This window comes from Scedosporium apiospermum (genome assembly GCF_000732125.1).
Source record: "Scedosporium apiospermum strain IHEM 14462 chromosome Unknown SEQ_SAPIO_0101, whole genome shotgun sequence".
NCBI classification, from domain to species: domain Eukaryota; kingdom Fungi; phylum Ascomycota; class Sordariomycetes; order Microascales; family Microascaceae; genus Scedosporium; species Scedosporium apiospermum.
The window spans coordinates 209,506-231,848 of record NW_015971802.1 but is presented as its reverse complement, the minus strand read 5'-3'; the positions used below and the strand labels follow the sequence as shown (position 1 = coordinate 231,848).

Genomic DNA, 22,343 nt, shown 5'->3' with positions numbered 1-22,343 from the left:
ATGGCAGGGAGTAAGAGAGGCGGCCAACTTCCAAAGAAAGGCTGGGGTGAGGGGGCTCGCCTCCTCAGAAGTGAGGATGACGAGGCATTGATTCTAACACCAGCACCCACCGGTATCAAAACATCATTCCTTTTTTTCCCCTTCTTTCCTTTTCTTTCCCTTCCTTCTTTGGGCTTTACTGATATGCAATACGGAAAAGCAATGCAAACAAAGGACTACGCCCTCAAGAAAAGATATATAAATAAATAATAACAATTTATTTGTTTCGTGTTGCAATAGAAGCCTCCTTTAGAGCTCGTTTCTTTGGTTCTAGCAGAGGGCTGCATTTTCTAATCTTGGGCGCGATTTTTGAGGAATACGAAGTAGGCACAGTCAGCCTTATCTCGGAATACAGATATAATATCTCAACTAAGAGTTCCCGAGTCTGCTTGTTCCATGGTCCGCAGTATTGTTGAAGTGCGGTAGTCGGAGAGTGCACAATGTTCCATGTTAACGATCCCACCCGTAGCACCCACTTCATAATACTTTGTGATACACAACGAGGCTGAATTATATAGCCCACAGCTCATCAACAGACGAGAAGTATTCTCGAGCTTCCGTTTCTGTACAGAGATCTGTAGGTCGGACATACCAGCGAAAAAGAATAGTAGATTCAAGTGACTGGTGGAAACTGCTGTTCAAATAGATGAAAGTAGCTCAAACTATGATCAAATGCCACATCCGTATCTCGGTAGATAGCCGTAACCTCTGCCTGGGAGATGCCGACCACGATGGCATCAAATGGATCAGATAAGTCCTGACGCCCAATCTCGCATTCTCTCAATCAATCTCAATATCGCATCCCAGATCATCACCGCATATTCGGCCACTATCCTCACCAGCGTAACTAACTTAGTTACCCCCCAATATATGCCTTTCCCCAGCGCAAGCAAGATCAACAAACCTAACAGGCAAAGAACCAAACGGCCCAGCTGTTTCACGAAGTTGAAATAGCGCTCAGATAAATTGCGCGTTGTAGTTCTATCCGATCTAGAGCGTGTTGAATAAAATTGTGGAAGGACCGCAACTTGTGGCTCCTGCTCTGTGAATGGGCGCATGATGGTGGTGCCATAGCCGCGAACATCTGCTGCTTCCCGGTCGGCGAGCCTCTCGTGCCTTTGTAGATGTAGCTGTTGACTTGGCGGACTCGGCGGACTCGGTGTACTTGGTGGGCTTGGACCTGGGTGAACAAGAGCCTCCGAAGTAGTCTCTTGGTTCTTAGTTGTCTGTGGAATGAAGTCGCAGTACCTAACCAGCTCGGAGTACGACTCCTCACTAAGCACGAATTCGCTGCGACTTCTGGGGTTGTACCTTGATAGAATACAGAAGTGCACCGAATGCTTCCGCCCAGTCTTAACATATGATTCTTTCGATAGGTTCCGGCATTGGGGCGCTAGGCGTAGAAGGATACCGTTGTCCGGGTGGGGCCGGCATGGATATATCGGCAGGTGCTCGGCCCGGATTTTCATGTTTCGGTCGTCGCGGGGGTGCCGTTCGTTGAGGTCTGTGCTATCGAAAGATGTCATCTATGAGTTTTTTTTTCTCTCATTAGTTATCGAATTACAGACGGTGAGGCGGAGCGCCATCGATGATGTCCAGCTTACTATGAGTATAACCACCTTGCCCTCTTCGTCTGCTTTGGTGGAGAGCACCACGACGGGGTGGTCATAACAACCCTTAAGGCCCGGATTGAAGGCCGGATCGATTTCGCATTCTTTCGGCAGCCACCGAATCTTCCCTGCGAATGACATTGGTGAGGAACATACTTCGTCGGTGGTTTGAGTTCTGAGGGGTATCGGAAAGAACAAGGCTTTGCGGGATCTCACTCTTAGGGCGGCGAAGGGAAGGGAAGAGGAAGAAAGAACCCGAGCTGGCTGCCTGATTTGATCTGTGGAACCAACGGTCATTTTTCGGGGAGGCGTGACTCGAATGATTCCTCGGTAGGGCTGCGGGCTGCGGGCTGCGTTGTTGGCCGCCAGCATGTTGGCCTTGCTCGTGGGGGAGGAAGGAATATGAAGACCGAAGATTGGCTAGCGGGTTGCACCTTCTGGCAGCTCGTTCGTCGACTACGAAGGGAAATTAATGCAAATATAGAAGCAATATGTACTCGAGGAAAGAGGCCGCACATGTGTAAGTAAAAATAGGCAATTTACTTACTCCATGTGAAAGCCTTCTTCGATACTCGTTTTCCACTGTTCTCGTAGAATCCGTGCTGACTTTTCTAGTTTCTTTGTGTGACTTCTGAGGAAGAAGAACCCCCAGCCTTCTCCTGAAATAGGAAGTGAAATCTGCCTTTATGAGTTTGTTGAGCTGAGTTGAAGTTAGACTGGTCCTCTCGATTCTGAGGACCATGGGGCTCAAGTCTCTAGGATATCACCAGCCTCATTTGAAGATGTAGAAAAAGCAGTAGCCAAGAGACAACCCGTCAATTATCACCATAGAAGCCTCTTTTCGTCCAAAATCAATACTAGTCATTGCTCTCGTAGCCTATTGATCCATCCCAGTATCCCCAACGCCGAACCACCCAAACACGAAACATGAAAGCGGAGTGATAAATCTCGAAGTCCCAGCGTGTGGTCCATCCACCGTGGTCCTCGCTACCTCCCCCACCTCGCCAATACTTTCACGACTCCGATATGTCAACGAAGTCCGGCACTAGCAGCACTCTCCCCAACCTTGAGCTCCTCCTCAGGCACACCAACAGCAACACTCCCCGTAATACTAACCCCCCTCTCCCTCTCCACCGCCCTCCCTCCCTCCCTTGGCCCAGCGATCCCAACACCGCCACCAACAGCCCCCGAGACGTTAACACTCGCAACCGTACTAACGCTCTCGCTCCTCTGCCTCGAAGAGCCCGCATCACTCGCCCTCCTCTCCCTCACCATCCTCTCCAACTCCCTAATTCTCCTCTTGAGCACCTCATTCTCCCTCTTCGCCACCTCTAACTCCGACCTATAAAACGCCGTCTCCTCATACCTCGCCGTGCCCTGTATCATCCCAGGAGAATACGGCGGCTCGCCCGCCGCGCTCCCGGGTGTCGCGGCCACTGAGCTTCCCGTCACCGAAGTATGCGGCACGCGCTGTTGTTGCAGATAGTGCAACGATCCGTCGCCGAGGTGGACGTTTTGCGGACCGGGTGAACTCGCCCTGCTGCGGTGGGAAACGCTGCTGTGGCGCGAGAGGTCGTGGGGAGGGGGTGGGTGGAAGGGCCGGCGAGCGTCGGCGGAGGTGCTGAGGAGGGCTGCTGTTTGGCTACGGGCGCTGGTGTTGGAGGATGTTCGGTGGTGGCGGGGGGTGGGGAACGAGTAGCCTGCCCCAGAGAGGAGATGCGTGTCTGTTGTACCTGGAGCTGGGGTGTTTTCGGGGCCTGTTGCGCTGGCGGAGGTGGAGGATGCGTTTGAAACGACGGAGGCGTTTTGCGCTGCGCGGAGCAGGGCGAGTTCGCGTGTTAGACGGTTGACCTAGCGTCCCCCTGGAATTAGTATATTGATGTTGCTTTTTCCCTCCAGCCCTCTTCCAGTAGATTTTTGTTTTCGTAGTACTTACAACCGCCTCCTGCTCACGCTCTAATTGCTGATGCAGCTCGGCAGCAGTCAACGGCCTCGGATGACGCAGCGGTCCTGGCCCAGAAAGCGACTCGACGCTGGCGAAGGGCACCGCGGCTGCTGGTGCGGGCTGATACATTTGCGGCGAGGGCAGCGGCGAGGGAATCTGTCCGCCGGCGACGGCATTTTGGTTCGAGGGCAAGATGTTCACAGAGGGGGATGTCGGGATTGGAGGGGGCGGCATTGGGTTTGTCGAGGCGCGCCTTGAGGCGGTGCGGGAGTGGGTGGACGAGCCTGGGAGGGTGTTGATGTCTGGCATTGCTTGTGAAGGTGCGTCGACGTTTGAGGATAGGGGTGATTAAGCTGAGGTTGGAATGGAAATCGGGGAGAATGGATGTCGAGGATATCGAGGGATGAAGATGAAGTGCGAGGAAGTTTGGCTTCGGGCTGGGCGAGTCGTTGATAAGAGTAAGGCGTCGCTAGGTTGGCGAGTCGATTGGATTAGATTGATCGATGTGATGAATCATAGGGCGTTGGTTGGAACTGTAAGGCTAGCAGTAGTGTCGGGAAACAAAGAGGCGGGGGAGATACCATTAAGGCGAGGTGACGTGATGATTCGTGGGAGAAATGGCGGGGGAAGGAGCGAGCGTTGCAAGGGGAAAAGGTTCAAACGCCAGGTGCCAGGCTCAGGTCAGGGGCTCGCTGACGCGCTAGGTGTTAATAACTTGGCCAGTACTTCGTATAGGTCAGCGATCATAGGCTCTGAACGCCACTGACGCGACCACAACCTGGGTTAGGTTCAGGGCGAGACACCGCTGCATTGACATATGGTGACGCGCTGTCAGGGGTAAATCTAGCGCTCAAAATCATCTCCACCCCGCTACAAAGGTGCGTTCAAGTAATGATTCATACGATCTCAATACTTCGGGATTGATTCCAAGGAATCACAACGGGGAAGCCATCGCAGCAGGAAGAAATTGGTCCTTCCTGCTTTCTGTATTCTCATCCCTATAGATGGTCAATCCGACTCGAAGAGTCGGAACCTGAGGCGGTGCCTATATAACCAAAATTCAAAAGTAAAGCAAACAAAAGCAACTCATACCCTCGAACCCGAACCCCTCGTGGAACTGTCGAAGGCCACGATCAATATGGATCAAGATAGCTCCCAAGACCGGCAAGGTGACTTCTAGAATACCACAACTTTCCGCAAGCAAGATCTGCCAAAGAGCAAAGGAAAAAAATAAAAGGAAAGAAAAGAGGAAAGCAAAAAGCAGAAAGAAAATAAGAAATCGCAAACGGAAAGTTTTTTAAACTCTTCCAAGCACGTCGAACATGTCGTCCTAGCAAACGTAGCCAGCAAGGTCAGATAAGCACTAAGAACCAGGACACCAGCAGAAAGCCAAAGACAGCAACATCGCCTCAGCATTCCACGGCATAAATAGAATAGCCATCCTTAGAGCAAAGCACAGCGTCTTTGTTAGACAAAAATAAGCCAAGGCTTAATTAAGCCCATGCGCCGACGAGGCCCATCAAAAAGGCGCCCGCAAAGACAATAATGCACGCAATGACGCGCTTCCTGCCGCGGAGGATCTCCCAGCTTTTGTCGCTGAGGAAATCCTCGGCGAGGAGCTCGACGAGAGATGCGTAGACGAGGAGGCCGGAGGAGATGGCGTTCATGGTTCCGACGAGGACGAGGCCGAAGGCTGAGTTCGGGTTGTAAAGGGAATGAGTGGCGAGGCCGATGGCTTGGCCGATGGGGGTCCTGTCGCCAGATTGTTAGTTCATGGGCTATTTAATTTTTACGTGGTAGAGAAGACACTTACGTGAGGCCGTAGGCGAGAGCCATGAGCCAGGGTCGGTGTGGGTGACCGGCCCAATCTATACAAGCAATGCGAGACCCGAGAGCCAAACCCTCAAAGGTTTCTGGCAGCTTCGTCAGTAACTGCGCATCGAGCACTGGCTAACAACGGAAAATAACTTACGGTGAAAGGCAATAGCAATCAACAAGACGATAAAGTCATTCCCAACAGACACGCTAAGCGCCATACCAATGAAAACGCTATGAAACAAAATGCCGATTTCAAGCAAAACGCATTGCAAGACTTCCTTCTTCAATCGCTGCTCGGGCGTAAGAAACCGGGCAGAGAAGCCAATCTCGGCGTTGGCATCATCGAGGGGCGAAGAAATCTGCACGGCCTTGTCGGCCGAATCGCGCCGGGCGAGGTTATCGCCCGGGAGGTTGTTGTTGTTATTGTTTGCGCCACCCTCAATTCGTCGATCTCTCATCGCGATGATGGGGGACGTGGTACTACGAGTGTCAGGCTCAATGATATCATCGTCGAGGGAGGTGCGCGACCTATTACCAGCCGACGAAGCCGTGTCCATGCCAACGGGTCGCAGGACCGCAGCCGGGGGTGCGCAATGCGAAAAGTGACGGGCGGGGCTGAACACCATCTCGATGACGATGACGAAGAAGACGCCTCCCAGCGCAATAGCGCCGGGCATGGCGGGGTAATCGGTGACCCAAAAGGCCGAGAGGCAAGGGTCTCCGAGGGAAAGGAATGCGGTGGGCAAGAGGTGCACGAAAGCCGTGGCGATGAGGACGCCAGTTCCGAAGTGCCGGACGACGAAGAAGAAGGCGTCCGGGATCTTGAGGGCCGGGAAGCGCCGGGCAATCATGGGGAAGCCGCAGGCGAACGAGGAGACAAACATGATGATGAGCAGGGCTCCGACGTGCAGGGGCACGTTGTATTCCTTGGGGTCGACGCCGCCATTTTCGCACTCGTCCCTCTTGGAGAGGACTCGCGGGGCAAGAGTGCCCTTGGCCGTTGGGGGGGAGGCCTGGGGTGCGCTGCCGTTTCCGGCGACGATACCAGTCGAGGACAGCAGGAAGGATGTAGCTAGAACGGAGAAGATCCACCAGGTCCACGACCAGGCCTTGGATTTGATAAACTGGCGTGTTAGGCGGCGGAGACGTTCCTGTACAGGAACAATCTCCAGACGAAGGCAGACACCTAGAGAGGGAATCAATCAATTCGGTCAGCTACCTGTCCAAGGAACCTTTAAACGCTCTCCGGTCAACCCCCGGAAAGGGGGGCGCGAGTATGGGGAGGAACTGAAACCAAGAATAGAAAGACAAAGACAAGAGACTTACGCCCGTCTGCTTCGCTGTCAGAATCAGCACGTAGCCCAGGTTTCTCCAATAACCCAAAGGCAGCCACCGATCCTCCAGACGCTTTCTTCAACATCCTCGAGTTGGCAATTCCATTGAGGTCCTCGCAAGTAGTCAAATCGGGGGCAAGGAACGGCGGGTTCTGGTTCCAGTTCGGATGGACCATGTCATCTTCAGTGCGAGATGGGCGATTCATCTTGGTGGCGCGCTCGGAAAACTGCGGTGCAAGTCAAGTGGAGTGATCAGAAGCAAGAAAAGGTCAAGCAGTTCGACAGTTAAGGGACAGGATCTACAGTGGTGCTTTTGTGAACTGAGGTCTCGGGAGTAGAATTGAATGTGCAAATAAGCTCGAGTCGGCCAAGCGGGAAATCTACGAAGTACTTGTAGTCTCCGAGTCGGCTTTTGCCCAGAGTTTTTCTGCGGGCACTTTAAGAGTACTCGTTTAATGGTCGAGTGACTTTGAGATACTTGTGACATGCGCGCACGTAACCCCACCAAGTCTCAAGCATTGACAGGAGCACCACAGCATTGTTTGATGGCTCGGAACTTTGCCGGAAAATAATATTAGGTCAGCCACGATTGCCCTCAACCTGGCATCATGTGGATTTTGAACTTTGAATTCCAGTGCCCTTCGTAAACTACGAAGTACACTATCGCCGCTATCAGGAGGCAATATCCTCGACAACAACTACCCTGAGGGCTCGGGAATTTTCCGTGTAATTTATAAAATACGTGCAGTACTTGCACATCACATCCCCCAAGCATAGTGGCGCAGGTTCCATGTATCCTTGGCAGTGCTTTCATCTTCGTGATTGAGATTGCGGTTTTGCTCATATCGGGAAGACCCGGCCACTATCAGGGTGCCATACCCCCAAAAATAGCGATTTAGTGCTCTCAACCCATGCCCTCCCAGGCAAATTGGTGGTGGCAATCGACCCCACCATCCCTCAGTAACCCGAGTCACAAGCCGAGGCCTGGATCGATTTCCCAGAAACCTTGCCTGATGGACTTTGTACCCCGCTGTACCCTGTTGTCCAACTTCAGTTCCTGATTGTTCAACCTCATCTTCGTCTAACCAGTTTTGTCGAGATATCAAAAATCACAACTCGAGTCTCTGTGTCAGTGAGGGGGCGGAACGCTCAAACCTCATCGAACAGCTTGAACTCATCTCCGTCCCACGCTCGGTCCTCGCTAGATTACGTCGTCGATGTTACCTCGTATTTCATCTGTAACCAGAACGCACCGGGTTCTTTCAATCCCCACGGCACGCCCGCGTCGGACAAGGGTCCGGAGACATGAAAGAGGGAAGATCACCATTAACGTCCCACCAGTGTCGTCCCACCCACGCGGGCGGTGCCGGGTATCGGATCTGTGTAAAGGGATGAGCGACATCGACATCGCTTCGGAGTCGGAGTCGGGGGCACTCGTGAGAGGTCAACTTGAAAACACTTTCGCTTCATTCCGTCAAGAGATGCAAGGTGTGCTAGGGTGCAGTCCGTAGTATGATTAGGGTGCCAGGTCCCGACCTATCGGCTCCGCGATAGAGACCCAATGACTTCCGTGATTGGGTGTCACTTCCGTTTTAGTCTCCGCGCAGAACAATTTTTTCCGCATGAATCTTCTGGAACGAAAATGGAAAGGTTCTGGGTTACAAAGACTTGCTGATATTGAATATGATCAAGCTGAAGCTTGGCATCAACAGATCATCTTCGTGCGATCAGCCCAACCTGCCCAATCAGCCCGTCCCCCTCGATCAAGATGTTTTTGCCCTCATAATCAATCATAACACAGTTCTTGGTCGAATGCCGCCTCAACGAGTGCAGGGGAAGGGCAGTACGAAGTACTTGTAAATTCGAAATAGTAGAGAATAATTCCCAGTACTCACTAAACTTAAGTTGGTGGTTATTCTACAGACATTGAAATCAAATCTTCCAAAACACCAAAGTGAACCGTCTATGTTAAACGCCAACCCAAAATGCTGCATACCACCCTCTATCCCTTCCTCTAAGAGAGCAGAATATCGTACCCATCCTTGGTAATCCTCACCTCATCCTGCGTCAACCCATACTTTCTCCTCAGCAGCTCGAAAATGATGAGGCCCGCGCTCGTACTAGGCACCTGCCGAATCGTATTCCACCAAAACCCGCGATACAACCAACTAACGATCCCTCGGCCCTCCGAACGCGCCTCGGCTAGGCACTGAGCCCACGTCTCGCCATAAGCGCGGTAATATGTACGAAACATACGAGAGCGGAGCCGCGCAAGCCAGGAGCCCGTCTTGGGCTGGCTCCTCAGCTTCCGGGCCTTTTCGTCGATATCCTCGAGGTGGTTCCAGTGCTCGAATTGAATGTGGTTGAGCGGGTGGAGGAGGACCTGCTGCGTGACAGAGGCGCCGACGCCGGCCAAGAGGAGGAAGAGCGGCTCGATGGCGTAGTGGGGGCGGATGACGCGCAGGCCTTCGCTGTGCGGCCTCTTGCGCGCCAGGGTGTCGACGATGTCCTCATCGAGGCCCTCATAGTACCATCGCACGAACTTGTAGTAGCCTTGCGCTTTGATATACTCGAATGTGCTGAAGAAAACCGCAGAACCGCAGCTGTCTTTCACGAATGAGAGGCCCCATCCCGCGAAGATGCCGCGCATGCCGATCTCGCGCAGCTTGGCGGCGCTGAACGCCCACATACTCGCCGGCCTTCCGTTAGGATTCGTAGATATAACGTCCCGGTGGTCGTACCTCGCCTGGATAGCATCCAGAGGCGCCGCAACCAGGCTCTGTAACCCTCCGGCTAGGAACCCCGCCGTAAACGTATAAGACGGATCGGGAGGAGGATACACCCTCCTGCTCCCCTTCCCGCTCTCCTCATGCAACGTCCCCAAAATCTGCAAATAACTCGTATAAAGCACAGCAGCAACACCAACATTCGCGATTAAAGGCGGCAAAATCTGATCAGGAATGACGCTCCACCCATGATGCCTCACGGCCGAGGTCAACACCCCCGGCGTCGTGGCCCCCAACCATCCTTTAATCTTTCCCGCCCAGGTCGTCGGCGGGTGCGCGGCCAGCAGCTCGCTGCGGGTCTGGTGGACGGCGCGCGCGTAGGCGAGGTAGTCGACGCGGGTGCGGAAGAAGGATTTCGCCGGGGCGCGGAAGTAGAAGGCGATGGCCTGGCTCGTTAGGGCGCGTACGGAAGCGGCGGAGGCGGCTGTCGCGGCGTTGGTGCGCGGTTGCTTGTCCGGGAGGACGTGGTCGGGCGGGATGACGGGCCCGAGGACGCCATCGAGGGGGTTTGTCGGGAGGCCGAGGTCCGGATCATATTTGGAGACGTCGTCAGTGCGACGCATGGTGGTTGGGGCGCATGGTCTCTCTCTCTGATGAGAGACGAGTCGGGAGGTTGAAATTAAGTTGATCGGGTTTCTGCGGCTTCGGAAAGTGTAAGCTCGGAGCGTACATCTAGTCACGTGATAAAAACGACATTGAACGATCTCGATTGTGACAATCATTGCGAATGCAGAAAAATCGGAGTCCTCAATATCATATTAGGAGACACCGAAACTAACATATGTGAAATAGCCGTGTGCATGATCACCTTCTAGGAAACACCCAAGCTTTAATATCCCAATCATTCCTGGATTTGTCCATCCTAAACACCCATTCCACCTTCGCTGACCAACAGCGTCTCAAATAGAAAAAATGTCCCCTTTGGGGGAAGATATGTGGACATGTGGCGGAGGGCGACTCCGTTGATTGGATTGGATCCGTCCAGCAGCCTCGATTTTTCAAGCGGTTATGCCAGAGCCTGGTCATACCCCTCCTGTATTTTCCCCTCCCGCAAAGGCTCAAACACTCCTCCATGACAAGCCATTCTTTCTCCCATTGTTTCCTCACCGTACTGCATTTCGTCGTATCGCCTACACGCAATGGAGGCTGTTGCTGCCTTGTCCTTAGCGTGCAATGTTTTGCAGCTCGTCGAACAGAGTTACAACGCTGCGACGTTCGTCAAGAGTCTGAAAGATGGGCACGCGCCGGAAGGGAGCCTGCTTGGGTATTCAAATTCACTTCGAAAGCTTGGGGATGAACTCCGACAATTGAGCGATTCGCAAGGCCAAGGTAGTATTTCGGAATGCGATCAGGGTCTCCAGAAGCAAGCGAAAGCTATGCTGGACGTCGCCGGTGAACTAGTCACGGAGCTAGAAAAACTCAAGGGATCCAAGCGGATGGGTGCTGTGAAATACTTGATCTGGAAAAAAGGGAAAATACGAGGACTGGAGAAGGACTTGGGTCAAATCCAGCAGGACATGGATACGAAGGTTCTTCTTGATCTTCGGTGAGTTTATTAATCGTACAGAAATGAGTATTCTACTAACTCCTCCTAGTAAGAGATTGATGCAGGATCAGGAACAAGTTGCCTCCAGCTTTGGGCATTTGCGCCAACAACTACAAGATTTCATCCTTAAGCAACTTAGGGCCAACGGCACTCCATTATCGAACAAACTTGCTGACCAGCTCACCAAAATCCGGGATGATATCCAAGCTGCTATCGAAACGGAGGGCAACAACACGCGGGACCACTTCGATAGGAGGCTAAACGAGGCTGCTGCTCAGAGACAGGAAGAGCGACGGCTTGAACACAGCGAGCAGAATGTCCAGCAATTTATTAAGAGCCTTTGGTTTGAAGAAATGCACGCGCGCCTCAATCAATCAGCAATTGAACATTTTGAAGGGACTTTTGAGTGGATATTCGAACCTACGTCTAAAGAGAGCGAGAGTGAACTTGATAAACCACGATGGAAGTCTTCTTTGTTCTGCGAGTGGCTGCGGAACAACAAGGGGCTTTTTTGGGTCAGCGGCAAAGCAGGCTCGGGCAAAAGTACTTTGATGCAGTTTCTTATCAACCACTCAAGAACAGAGGAAATCCCGAGGGAAACCCGTCAAGATGTGCTGATTATAAGCGCCTTCCTCTGGAAACCTGGGACAAACCCTTTACAGAGGAGCTGCAAAGGCGTTCTTTGTTCTCTTTTATACCAGATCTTATCCTCCCCCACCCACCAGGCCGCTGCGGCGCTGCTTGTCGGTCGGCTACGACAGGCTCATCTCAAGAGGTCACCTTCCGATTGGTCTGAGGGCGACTTAAAGTCGTGCCTTCGCGATACCATTGAATGGATGGGTAATAGTTGGGTATACATCTTTATCGACGGCCTCGATGAAGCAGACGATGCTTCACATGGCATTCTTGGGTTGGTGGATTTCGTACAGTCTTTGCCTCGAGTTAAATTATGTGTCTCCAGTCGACCCGAGCCGGCCTTCGTACGAAAATTAGAAGCGTTTCCGCACCTCAGACTGCAAGATTTAACGCGCGACGATATTGAGAAGTTTGTTCGCGCCAAGTTGTGTGATTGTATTGAGGAAGATGAAAAAGAAGCCGAATACCTCATCCTTTCTATCATCTGGAAGGCTGAAGGTGTTTTCTTGTGGGTTCGGCTTGTCGTCAACAGCGTATTAAGGGGGATTGACGAATCCGACGATTGGGAGTTTCGGAGAAAGCGCGTCGAGAATCTGCCGAACGACCTTACGAAAATGTACAACGCCATGTGGAAACGCCTAGGTGATGATGAACCCGACTATTGTGAAGATGCGGCGCTCTATTTCGGGGTGATGTTGCATCCTGATCTCCACAGTGTTCTATACAATGTCTACCAATCTGTTGCGATGATGATGCTTGTAGTGAGACCTCGGATTCGACAAGAGCTGCTGGAAAACCCGCAAGCTATCTCACGCGACGAATTGGATAAACGGTGCTGGCAAATAAAGGAGCAAATTCCAGCGAGAAGTGCTGGCCTTCTTGAGGTTTCTTTCCTTGACGAGGGAGAGCGGAGTTCCAGTGGCAAACGAGACTGGAGGCTCGCAACAGTGGCCTTTATTCATCGCAGCGCATCTGATTTCTTAGCCAACGAAGGCCGTGATATCTTGGCACACGCCAAACTCACCGAGAAAGATATATTTGAGGGTCAAATTGTGTTGAGTTTCATGTTTGACTACGAGATTCTCCCTGCTCCATATCAATTCTGCCCCCTTTTCTATCCTGGCGACAGCGCCATGCACATAGTAAAGGGCCTCCTGATGCTAAAACCGCACCTATCTTGTGCAGATCAGATCGGTTGCATCAATACCGCTCGCAGGGTACTTGAGGGGTTACCCGAGTGGCGAGACAAAAAACGCGATTGTTTAGGGCTGTTCGCGTGTTACGGATTTACTGAGGCCGTTGAGTGTGGCTTTGAATCGGAGATCAAGGAGCGGCTGGCTGACCAAGGGTACATGGACCAACTCTTGTCTTCGTTTTTGAGATTCGGAGACACGACATTTCTCGATAAATCTCCAGTCATCAGCTGGCTGCTCGACAACGGATCAAATCTCGACTCTGGAGAAACCGGTACTCGTGATACAGCGTATCCTACGCCTTGGATGGGGTATTTGCTTTGGCTCTTGTCCGGCCCTCCTCGGGGACTTGATAGCGACAAATGGTACAAGGACCAAGAAAGGATTCTTCCACGATTCATAAATCGAGGCGTTTCCATGGAGTCAAGATGCGCTTTAACTGCCTTCCAATTCGATGACGGCGAGCCAGGATTTGGCCATTGTACAGACTGGTTGGAAAATGGGAACGGAAATGACGTCTTCTCGCTCGTTGTTGAAGTAAGCGCGGGAGCTCTCACTCGCATCGTTTTTAGCAATTGGAAATCTAAGGAGTCACCTAATTTCGACTCTCTGATTGGTACGGCTCCAATGGACCTCAAGGTTATTGGAATCTTCAAATATGAAGGGCCGGGAATCCGCCCCCTTTCTATCCAGGAAGTTCTCTTGAAAACAGTAGAGATGGTAATCCACCTCGATCAGCATTGGTCTAAACGAGAAGGGCAGCCAGACTCGGTGAATCTTGAATCGCTCGGGGAATGCTTCTCGCAGGCTCGGCTACAGAAACTCTGGGAAGAGAATAAGAACGAAGTCATGTCCATCAAGTCAGCAGCACAATGGCTCGTCGACAGTGGGTATTTGCAACCGGAAGTGATCGAGCTCGATCCCTATGGAATTTTCACTTTCAACCCCACAATGGCTCCAGTCTCCTTCAGGGTGAAGTGACGCGCCTGCAACACTCCTCATAACTGACAGATACAATTACTTCCGAGCTGAATATTGACAGAGGCCCGAGGCTAGCCTCCATCGTGAGTGTGCTCGGCTCAGATGATATTTGATCGACGTCAAGATGATCTTTTCATCAAACAAAATATAAATGTATTCCTGACAAGATTGAATCTACGTGTACGGGATATCTTAGAGAAAAGAGAAAACAACGACGAAACCCATAACCCATCCATTTGCCTCCCGCTTCCCAACCCAGGAGACACATTAATCTCCTCGTCACCTCCCCATCACCTCCCCATCCCCTCGAAATCCGTCCCAGCAAACGGATTCCTATTCACAAACGCCGTCGCACTCTCCTTATCAATTCCACCTCCATGCCCATTCGCCTCCGCCATCATCCTCCCCAACTCAATAGTATCCCTCCCCTTCCACAACAACGAAACCGTCTCATGCACAAGCACCAGCCCCCCAGCCTTCCGTCTCACTTCCTCCCCATCCTCCCCTCCACCGACAACCCCTCCATCATCGCCCTCAGCATACTCAAACTCGGGATACCTTTCCACCACAAACTCTTGATGCCTCCTATGCTCTCTCCTCTTCGCCCTCGCAAGGAACCCCAGGAACCAAAGCGACGCGAACCCAAGCACGCCGCACGAAATCGTCGGCACCACGAACCACGCCACCGTCGAGCGCCCGAACCGAGCCGACGGGGGCACCCAGCTCGTGATGATGGGGTAGGCGTTGCCGAGGAGGTAGATCACGGCGCAGACCACGCTGAGCGTGGGGTTCACTGAGCCGCGCGTCATTTCCGTCCACGTCCTTTTGCCGCTGCCTTGCGTCCCTGGAACGGATGGGTGGTGCGGCGTGTTCACCGTTGATGTGGCCGGAGGGGTTCCGAAGCGGAGGATGAGGATGCCTAGGGCGAGGAGGAAGCCGAAGAAGGCGGGGAAGAGGTAGGCGGATGCGCTCGAGAGAGTGTTGTACGAGTCGTCCGGCCGAAGACGGGACGTGGCTCCTATGAGGACCATGCACGAGAGGAAGTGCAGGAAGAGAGCTCCCACGGGGGTCTTTTCCGAGTGGGCTTCCGGGGAGAACCATTTGTGGCGCAGGATACTCCTGAACCACCCCCGGGCCTGGAACCATCTCAGCAGACGGCCCAAGCTATAGTCGCGGTCCTGGGCGAAGAACTTGGCAAAGGGGAGGAAGCCCTCCTTGGCGATTTCTTGCTTCATGCGCGAGGCCGTGTAGGTCATGACGATGATGTTGCCCAGGGATGAGATGGCGAGGAAGGCGTTGAGGACGCGCTCGCCGGTTTCGCTGTTACCGAGGACGCCGAAGGTGCGTTGGAAGAATTGCTGGGCGACGTTGCCTTGGATTTGGGCTTCTTTGGGGACGACGACCATCTGGGAGCTGTGTTAGATGGGTGGGATTGGAGAGGGGGGGATGAAGAGAGGACTTACATAGCAGATGTTGACGGCCATGTAGAGTACGGAGATGATGGAGATTCCAGTCATCATGCCGAGGGGGAAAGTCCTTCGAGGACGTTTAATCTCGCCGAGAACCTGGAATATGATTAGCCTCGAAAAAAGAGAGAGAGAGAGAGAGGTAGACATACATAATTCGGCTGGTCAAACCCCGAGAACGCGAAAACAATAGACAAAAACGCCTGCGCATACCCATTCGCCTCCCCACTCGCCTCATCCGAAATATACCTAAAAGAGCTGTCCCTCGCCGTATTATGCCCGATATAGTTCGGCACCACGGCCCCCGTCTCATCGTGGAGCCCTCCTGCAGCGACGGCGATGGCCGTGGCGATGATCAGGAGTAGGATACCAACCTTGACGATGGCGAGCACGTTGTTCAAAAGGATGCCGCCGCGGCGCGAGATGGCATGGATGAAACATGTGGCGGTGGCCACGGCGATGGCGATGCCGCGGACTGCTCCGGGGCTAAAGTCCTCGGGTGCCGTGCCAGGGTGGGTCGCTTGGAGGGCACGCACGGCGAAGGAGATGGAGTTGCCGGCCATGTTGCCGAGGCAGATGAAGGATATGCCGTAGAGGCAGGCAAAGAAGAGGACTGTGTCCTTTTTGTAGCGGGGTTTGCGGTAGACGTATTGGAGCTTAAGGATGTTAGTGTCGTGTATTTGGTTAATGATGGGAAAAGAATGAAATGGAAAATAGAATAAAAAAAACCTACGTAATGGAGGTCACCACCGCTGCGAGGGACGGTTTGCTCGATGCCGTCGATAACATAGCGGGGCACGTTGAGCCCGTACTCGACGTAGACATGAGCGCCCGAGAGGCCGTATAAGATGCCGGCGAACCAGAAGAAAAGCGAAGCGCCGGTGTTGTTAGTGCCGACGACCACACGATTTGGGCTATTGAAGATTCCGGTGCCTTGAAAAGTGTTAGTGGGATGAATTGAGACATATGTGAGATATAATGTATATATTTAAGGAGAGTGTAGACAGAGAGATGGATATATTTCTGCTCAATCTTCGAGAGGAGAAAATACTCACCAATAATACGATTGAGAATCAAACAAGTGACATCGAGATAACCCAACCGAAACTGTTCGGCCGGCGCAGCGGTGACAATCTCATCGGGATTTTCAATCTCTTCCTCGATATCGTTGAAGAGCGTCCTCTGGGGAGGTCGCATGGGAGGAAAGTCTGTGGAGGCCATGATAGTGGTGGCCCTCGCCCTCTTTCTCCCTCTCTCTATGTCTTTCGCTCTCTCTTTCTATGGCGATCCTCAATGCTACAGTCAAGTGACTTGAGGAGAGGACAGGAGGTGGAGATCACGATGCTCTCCCGGTTTATTCCTCAGGAAGCAGCTGTTCGGTTGAAGTAATTTAGGGGCATTGATAAACAATACTCGATGGTGCCGCTAGGTTTGTGACTGAATCAGCCCTGGGAAGTGTCATCTGGGGGCAAAAGAGGAATAAGAGACAGAAGCGCTTTTCCTGGTGTCAGTGAAGACCAAGAGGAAATTGGCAGGGCGAAATAGATAACGACGACAATTACTTGTAATTCAGATTAGAAACTAGATTCTAGAAATCACAGATGCCAGAAAAATGCCTTGCCAATTCGTGCGCGCCCGCTAAACCCAGGAGAGTGAGCGAGAGAGCTCTTTAGTGTCGCATGCCCACCTCCCTGACTCGTTCCGACTTCGACAGCCTCGTTTTCGCTTCTTTTTTCCTTTGCCCGCATGCATCCATGCATCTTGTCCTTCAGGGTGGGTGTGGGCGTTACCAGACAAGGGTAGCTTCGTCCACCGGCATCTTACTCCGCCCCCATGCAAGTGCCAGTGAGCTGCAGGTTCTTCTTGGCGTGGTCTGGGATGGTCTGGTCATGTTATGGTCGGTCAATGCAATGGTTATGGTTATATTAGGTTGTCGCACAAACACTCTGATACCCCAACCTCGACGTCAATCTTGGGATTTCGGGGTGGATACCACGAATGGCCAAGTGTGGTGGAAAATCTTAGACAAAGTCCCGTGTCTGAAATCAATATCCGCAGCCTCGCCATGGTTTTCTCGAGTTTGTCAATGTCCTGGTGATATTGACTGGGGGGACGTTGTCCAGCCACATAGCGCTTGACCTTCGAGACGAGGCGAGTATGAACCAGCCCTCATTTTTCTTAATTTTATTCCCGCTCAGCTCCTGCAGGGACAAAGACATTCAAATGTTTCCCGCCATTGCCGGGGTTGAGTCTGGGGCTGATCTTGGAACTAGAACAGAAACATGGATCAATAGATGACAGCCTGACCGGGGTCTAATTAGTCCGTTTCGTCCCCCCGCAAACAATAGCAGCTAGGGCGGAAATGGATGGCTGTCAATCCCGTCATATCAATTGATCTGGTTTATTTCGTCGCCTAGCGCTTCCTCATTTGTGGCAAAGGCTGTGCTGGTCGAGGACGAAACTCGTTAACTCCGTATCATTCTTGTTCTTTTCTGGGCCTGGCGTGCAGCACACTGCGACGCAAGACATGCACACATTGGCCGATTCCACAACCCGTCCAAGCCCGAAGCGAAGGAGAACAAAAGAGGAACGAGTGAAGTAGTTCGTGGCGGTGCACCAAGCTTATGCACCAACCGATCAGCTGGTCGGTTTCAACTTCTCTAGCTGCTTGCTCTGATAACGAAGACCTTGACAAGGAGGGAAACAACCGAGTCTAGATAACGCTGGAAACGGCGACCAATATCCATTGGTCTGATCTGTACTGAGTTGACTCCGGAACAGACCGCCAGTGAGATTGGCACCCCTCTCGCCTCCATCCTCAAGCTGGCTGGCTGGCGGTTTTTTCCTTGACACCCTCTGTCTGCCTGTCCTGCACGCATTCGCGTACGAGGCCAGCCCCCTTCATCCCCCATCTTCCATCTCGTCTCAACTAACACCTCCACACCCTCATCCCCCCCTTGCGCACCCCATTGCTCGGTGCCTGATATGGGCTTACGCTACCACGGGTGCCAAGGTTTTACTTACTCGTCTGCGAGACTCCCCAGGTTGCTTGTCCCCATGGCTCGCATGCCTGCGTGACATACCCCCAGTCTCAAGCCAAACAAGCAAGAAAGCGAGGGTCCAGCTGTCATCGCCCGCTGCTCGCCCTGCGTCCAAGTGTGCGAGACGGGAGGGTTTCCCAATCCCTTGTTTTTCCTCTTTGTTAGAGCCCTTGCCTCGCCCCGAGACCCTGTCGTAATCTATTTTTCGATCTCGTCCCATCTCAGCCGCTCTTCCTAAGACCTTCGAGAAGCCGAACACAAGCATGGATCGGCATTTCTTATTTCTCCCCATCTTTCCCACCTTCCTAGTTTAAATCTCTCTCGATTCACATTCTGTCGTCATAATCTGAAATTCTTCCATACATTCTTCTTTCCCCTCTTGAATAAAAAGAATCTCTTTTAACATCTTCATTCGATCTTGAGCGGGCGGGTTGCATGTTCGACTGACCCCAGATTCCACCGAGAGCAGCAGAGACAGACAGAGAGGGGGACAAGAAGCCAATTCGATGGATGTTGGGGATACGCTAAGTATCGCGAAATTCGCCTGGGAGGTGTACAACTATGGATGGACTCCAGAGTTGAGAGCAAGTAAGATATCCCGCATCTTTCATTCATTTATGTTTCCGTTTCTCTTCTCTTTAAATTCCCTTTGCATGAGAAGCATCTCACATCGTGAACCTCGCTTCATCCCCTCGTCTCTCCTCTATAGCTCAGCAACCATCGTCGTCGATGGTCGCGTGAGCTGTTTCCTCTCTCATAGCTTCCTGCTACCTCACACATTCCAATCTCACAATTCCACCCTCACTAACAGCATCCTCCCAAAACAGGCACAAACTACAACTCCTTCGGCTCCGAAGTCCGTCACCTCGCCCAAAACCTCGACCTCCTCTCCAGCGTCGTCCTCCGCGCCCAGAAATCCCTCCACGACGCCGGCGCCCCCTCCTCCTCCCGCCTCCGATGGGACCCCAACTCGCTCTTCGAAATCGTCGGCGACTACGGCGCCACCCTGCGCGAATGCCGCCAGCTCCTCGACGACAACAGGCGCTTCGGCGCCGCGACGAATAATCCGCTGAGGAACATCGAGTGGAATGCGCTGGTCCAGGGGAGGGTGGATAAGTTGAGGGTGAGGGTGCAGATGCATAGTTTGAGTGTTCAGACCGTGTTGAAGCCTTTTGAGATGTATGTCCCTCTCTTTTTCTCTCTCCCATCTTTTATTGTTTTCTACGTGAAAATAGCTCTAATCTTGGTTGATATTTATAGCGACCTCCTCACACGAGTCCACGAAGACCTCTCAAGACGCATCGGCGCCGTGCACGACGAACTCCGCTCCGTCCGCGGCGAACTCCGCAGCCTCATAGGCGTCCTCGTCCCCGACCTCAAAACCGCCCTCGACGAGCAAGCAGCCCGCAAAATCCACCTGCTCACCGTCCCCGCCGACCTCGCGGGCGAATTCGAGGATGCCTTCAGTCTCCACCCAGCGTGCGTCGAGCCCGATCAGCAGCAGTACCCGGCGCTGCGGGATATGGCCGATGCTTTTATCTATCGGCTGGATCGGAGCACGGTGGGGTTCGTTCCCGGGTTGACTGTGACCGAGAGAATTCCCGGGGTGGAGCAGTATTTGAATTTGTTGAAGTGTGTGTTTTTAATAAAGAAAATGCGGGAGGCGGTGGAGTTGAGGGAGGCGGGCGAGTTGTCGCATTGGCCGTCGTATGTGATGGAGCTTGAAGAGGTAGGTCTGATTCTCCCTCGTTCTTTCCCTTGGACAAATTCTTCTCTGGACCTTCCTTTGCTAATAGAGGAGTAGAAAGTTTCATTTCAATGTGAAAGATTCTCACGAGGCCTCGTTGCGCCTGCCGTTAGCGATATCGACGGCGACATGCTGCAGCTGTGGATCGAGGAGGCGACGAAGCCTTTGATTGAGACTGTGATCACCAATGTCATGATGGAAGAGCTTCTCAACACGTAAGAGCCTAAGCCCATTCCCGAGTAATCAATCCAGGCTCCCATAGGCCAAAGCTAACGTTTCATTTTGAAAATCCCAGCGTTCTCTTCAGCACCTCTCCAAACATATCCAAGCGTCTTCGGCTCCTGAGACACTTGGGTTCCCAGGACAAACGATTCCGCCTCGTTATATCTGCCGTCGAGAGGCGGGCAAAGGGTCCACCGCGGCAAGAACGTGAGTCCTATTGATACCTTAATTCCCCGCTTCCGGTCGAGATGTCAGCCATAAACTAACAGTACTTTTAGTTATCCCCGTGGATTTTGACATTACATCGTCGACGCTCAATCCTGTTTATGCCCTCTCAAGCACGTTCGAGCCGCCCTTTGAAATGATTCTCACAAACAATAACCAGATTTATCCTCTGGCCTTTTGCACCCTAGACGACGCCCTCGAGTTTCAGCAGGGAGTGACGGGATTCAAGGTCGCCGATGGATATTGCCAGTAAGTCATACCTTCCCCGGTTCCCCCAAAATTTTCGAGCCCCCAACTAACAAACCAACAGAAACCATACAACAGCGAGCTTCGTTATCGAAGGGCAAGGCAGCTCCCTTTTCGAAGAAGCCTCCGTTCAACTCTGGCTCCACCGCCGGCTCCCAGGCAGCCTAGTGACGGACACAGCCGACTTTCCATCTCCCGTTGAACGCTCCATGTCCACCATCTCCATCCCATCTCCGCCCTCCAACACTACCTCGCGCTCTACGACCCTTCAAAACCCCCCAACCGTCGACTTCCGCTCTTCGTTCTCCCCCACAGAAACCATGGCCCACGGCCTTGGCATCACAAGCATCAGCTCCAGCCCCGGCCAAACCTCAACCATCAACGGCAACCATAACAGCCACCACAATCCTCAGCAGCCCCGCTCCTCTCCGCTCCCATCTTCGCCCTATTTCCAAAACACCCACCGATCCCAAACCATGACCTCCTTCGGTCCCCTCAGCACGTCGCCCGTCCAAGACCCACCACAATCGCCGCCCTCCTCTAACGGCAGGCGAGACTCCGTCTTCTCCTCCCTCTTCAAACGCAACAAAAAACCCCGTGCGCCCAGCATAACAACCACCAAAACCCAAAAATCCTCCTCGTCCTCCGCCTCCAACACAACCGAAGCCACCGTAACCGTCCTCTCGCCCACCGGCCGCGCACAAACCGCCGTCATCCACACCAAACCCCTCAAACCCCTCCTCGTCCTCTTCACGTCCAACGCCCAGCAAAACACCCGCGCCACGGTCGTGATATCCATCGACGAAAAGACCTTGCCCAACCCCCAGCGCTGCTGGTGTCAACAGGGAACCTCCCCTGAAGGTGGTCCTTGCAAGATCACGGCCATAGAGCAGTGCCAAGGCGCTAAGCCCCTCGAGGCGAAGCGGTTGCAGAGCCGTTCGGGGGAGTGGGATCTGTTAGCCCTTGCGGCGCCGAGGAGGAGTTCGCTGGCAGCAGAGTGGAGGGGTTTGAATCGGTTGAGTATTTTGTTCGCGGGGCCCGAGGCGCGGCTGGTTTTCGGGGGCACATTTTGTAGGTGCGAGAGACAGACGGAGGGAGAGGTGCTGGAGTGTATGCGGAGGGGACATCTGGGGCTTTTGGGGATGGCGAGGGTGTTGTATCGGATTCAGTCGACGCAGTGGTACAAGGGGCGGTATTTGAACTCGGTGCATATTTCGGATCGGTCGCTGGGGGAGGGGCCTGGTGAGGTGGGGTGGACTGGGTCGTGATCTGCTCTTTTCATTTTGTCTATTTTTTATTAAAATTTTTCCCTTGTCCTTTTTGGCTTTCTTGGGGGAGAAAGGTTTTGGGGGGCTACGACTACGATGGTGCTTCCAAAAAGCGTATGGCGTTGGCATAGACGGACGGATAGGCAATGGGGAGAGTGACGATGATGGGAGAGTGGTGTTCAGCGTTGTAATTAGTGTAATATGAGGTTGTATATATTGATTTCCAAAATGTATTAATCG

The 22,343-nt window shown here is 52.9% G+C and overlaps 5 protein-coding genes and 1 pseudogene across 5 annotated transcripts; 2 read left to right on the top strand and 4 right to left on the bottom strand.

Annotated features, from left to right (window-relative positions):
- Window positions 1-2,678: 2,678 nt before the first annotated feature.
- Window positions 2,679-3,903, bottom strand: SAPIO_CDS6242 (uncharacterized protein; the record flags this gene model as incomplete). Its single annotated transcript, XM_016788396.1, has 2 exons — window positions 2,679-3,500; window positions 3,586-3,903. 2 exons carry the CDS (start codon window positions 3,901-3,903, stop codon window positions 2,679-2,681), a joined length of 1,140 nt encoding a protein of 379 aa, XP_016641977.1.
- Window positions 3,904-5,087: 1,184 nt separating this feature from the next.
- SAPIO_CDS6241 (Plasma membrane zinc ion transporter) lies at window positions 5,088-6,952 on the bottom strand (the record flags this gene model as incomplete). The annotated part of the gene is made up of 4 exons (XM_016788395.1): window positions 5,088-5,346; window positions 5,408-5,507; window positions 5,567-6,598; window positions 6,739-6,952. 4 exons carry the CDS (start codon window positions 6,950-6,952, stop codon window positions 5,088-5,090), a joined length of 1,605 nt encoding a protein of 534 aa, XP_016641976.1.
- Window positions 6,953-8,760: 1,808 nt separating this feature from the next.
- Window positions 8,761-10,095, bottom strand: SAPIO_CDS6240 (annotated as a pseudogene; the record flags this gene model as incomplete).
- A 576-nt stretch (window positions 10,096-10,671) lies between these two features.
- Window positions 10,672-13,888, top strand: SAPIO_CDS6239 (uncharacterized protein; the record flags this gene model as incomplete). Its single annotated transcript, XM_016788394.1, has 2 exons — window positions 10,672-11,078; window positions 11,128-13,888. The coding sequence occupies 2 exons, from the start codon at window positions 10,672-10,674 to the stop codon at window positions 13,886-13,888; spliced, it is 3,168 nt and encodes a 1,055-aa protein (XP_016641975.1).
- Window positions 13,889-14,178: 290 nt separating this feature from the next.
- SAPIO_CDS6238 (Uncharacterized protein) lies at window positions 14,179-16,575 on the bottom strand (the record flags this gene model as incomplete). The annotated part of the gene is made up of 5 exons (XM_016788393.1): window positions 14,179-15,294; window positions 15,352-15,453; window positions 15,507-16,010; window positions 16,088-16,287; window positions 16,410-16,575. The coding sequence occupies 5 exons, from the start codon at window positions 16,573-16,575 to the stop codon at window positions 14,179-14,181; spliced, it is 2,088 nt and encodes a 695-aa protein (XP_016641974.1).
- A 2,326-nt stretch (window positions 16,576-18,901) lies between these two features.
- On the top strand, window positions 18,902-22,103 carry SAPIO_CDS6237 (uncharacterized protein; the record flags this gene model as incomplete). Its single annotated transcript, XM_016788392.1, has 7 exons — window positions 18,902-18,983; window positions 19,223-19,574; window positions 19,656-20,029; window positions 20,234-20,357; window positions 20,438-20,571; window positions 20,643-20,838; window positions 20,900-22,103. 7 exons carry the CDS (start codon window positions 18,902-18,904, stop codon window positions 22,101-22,103), a joined length of 2,466 nt encoding a protein of 821 aa, XP_016641973.1.
- Between the last annotated feature and the right edge of the window lie 240 nt (window positions 22,104-22,343).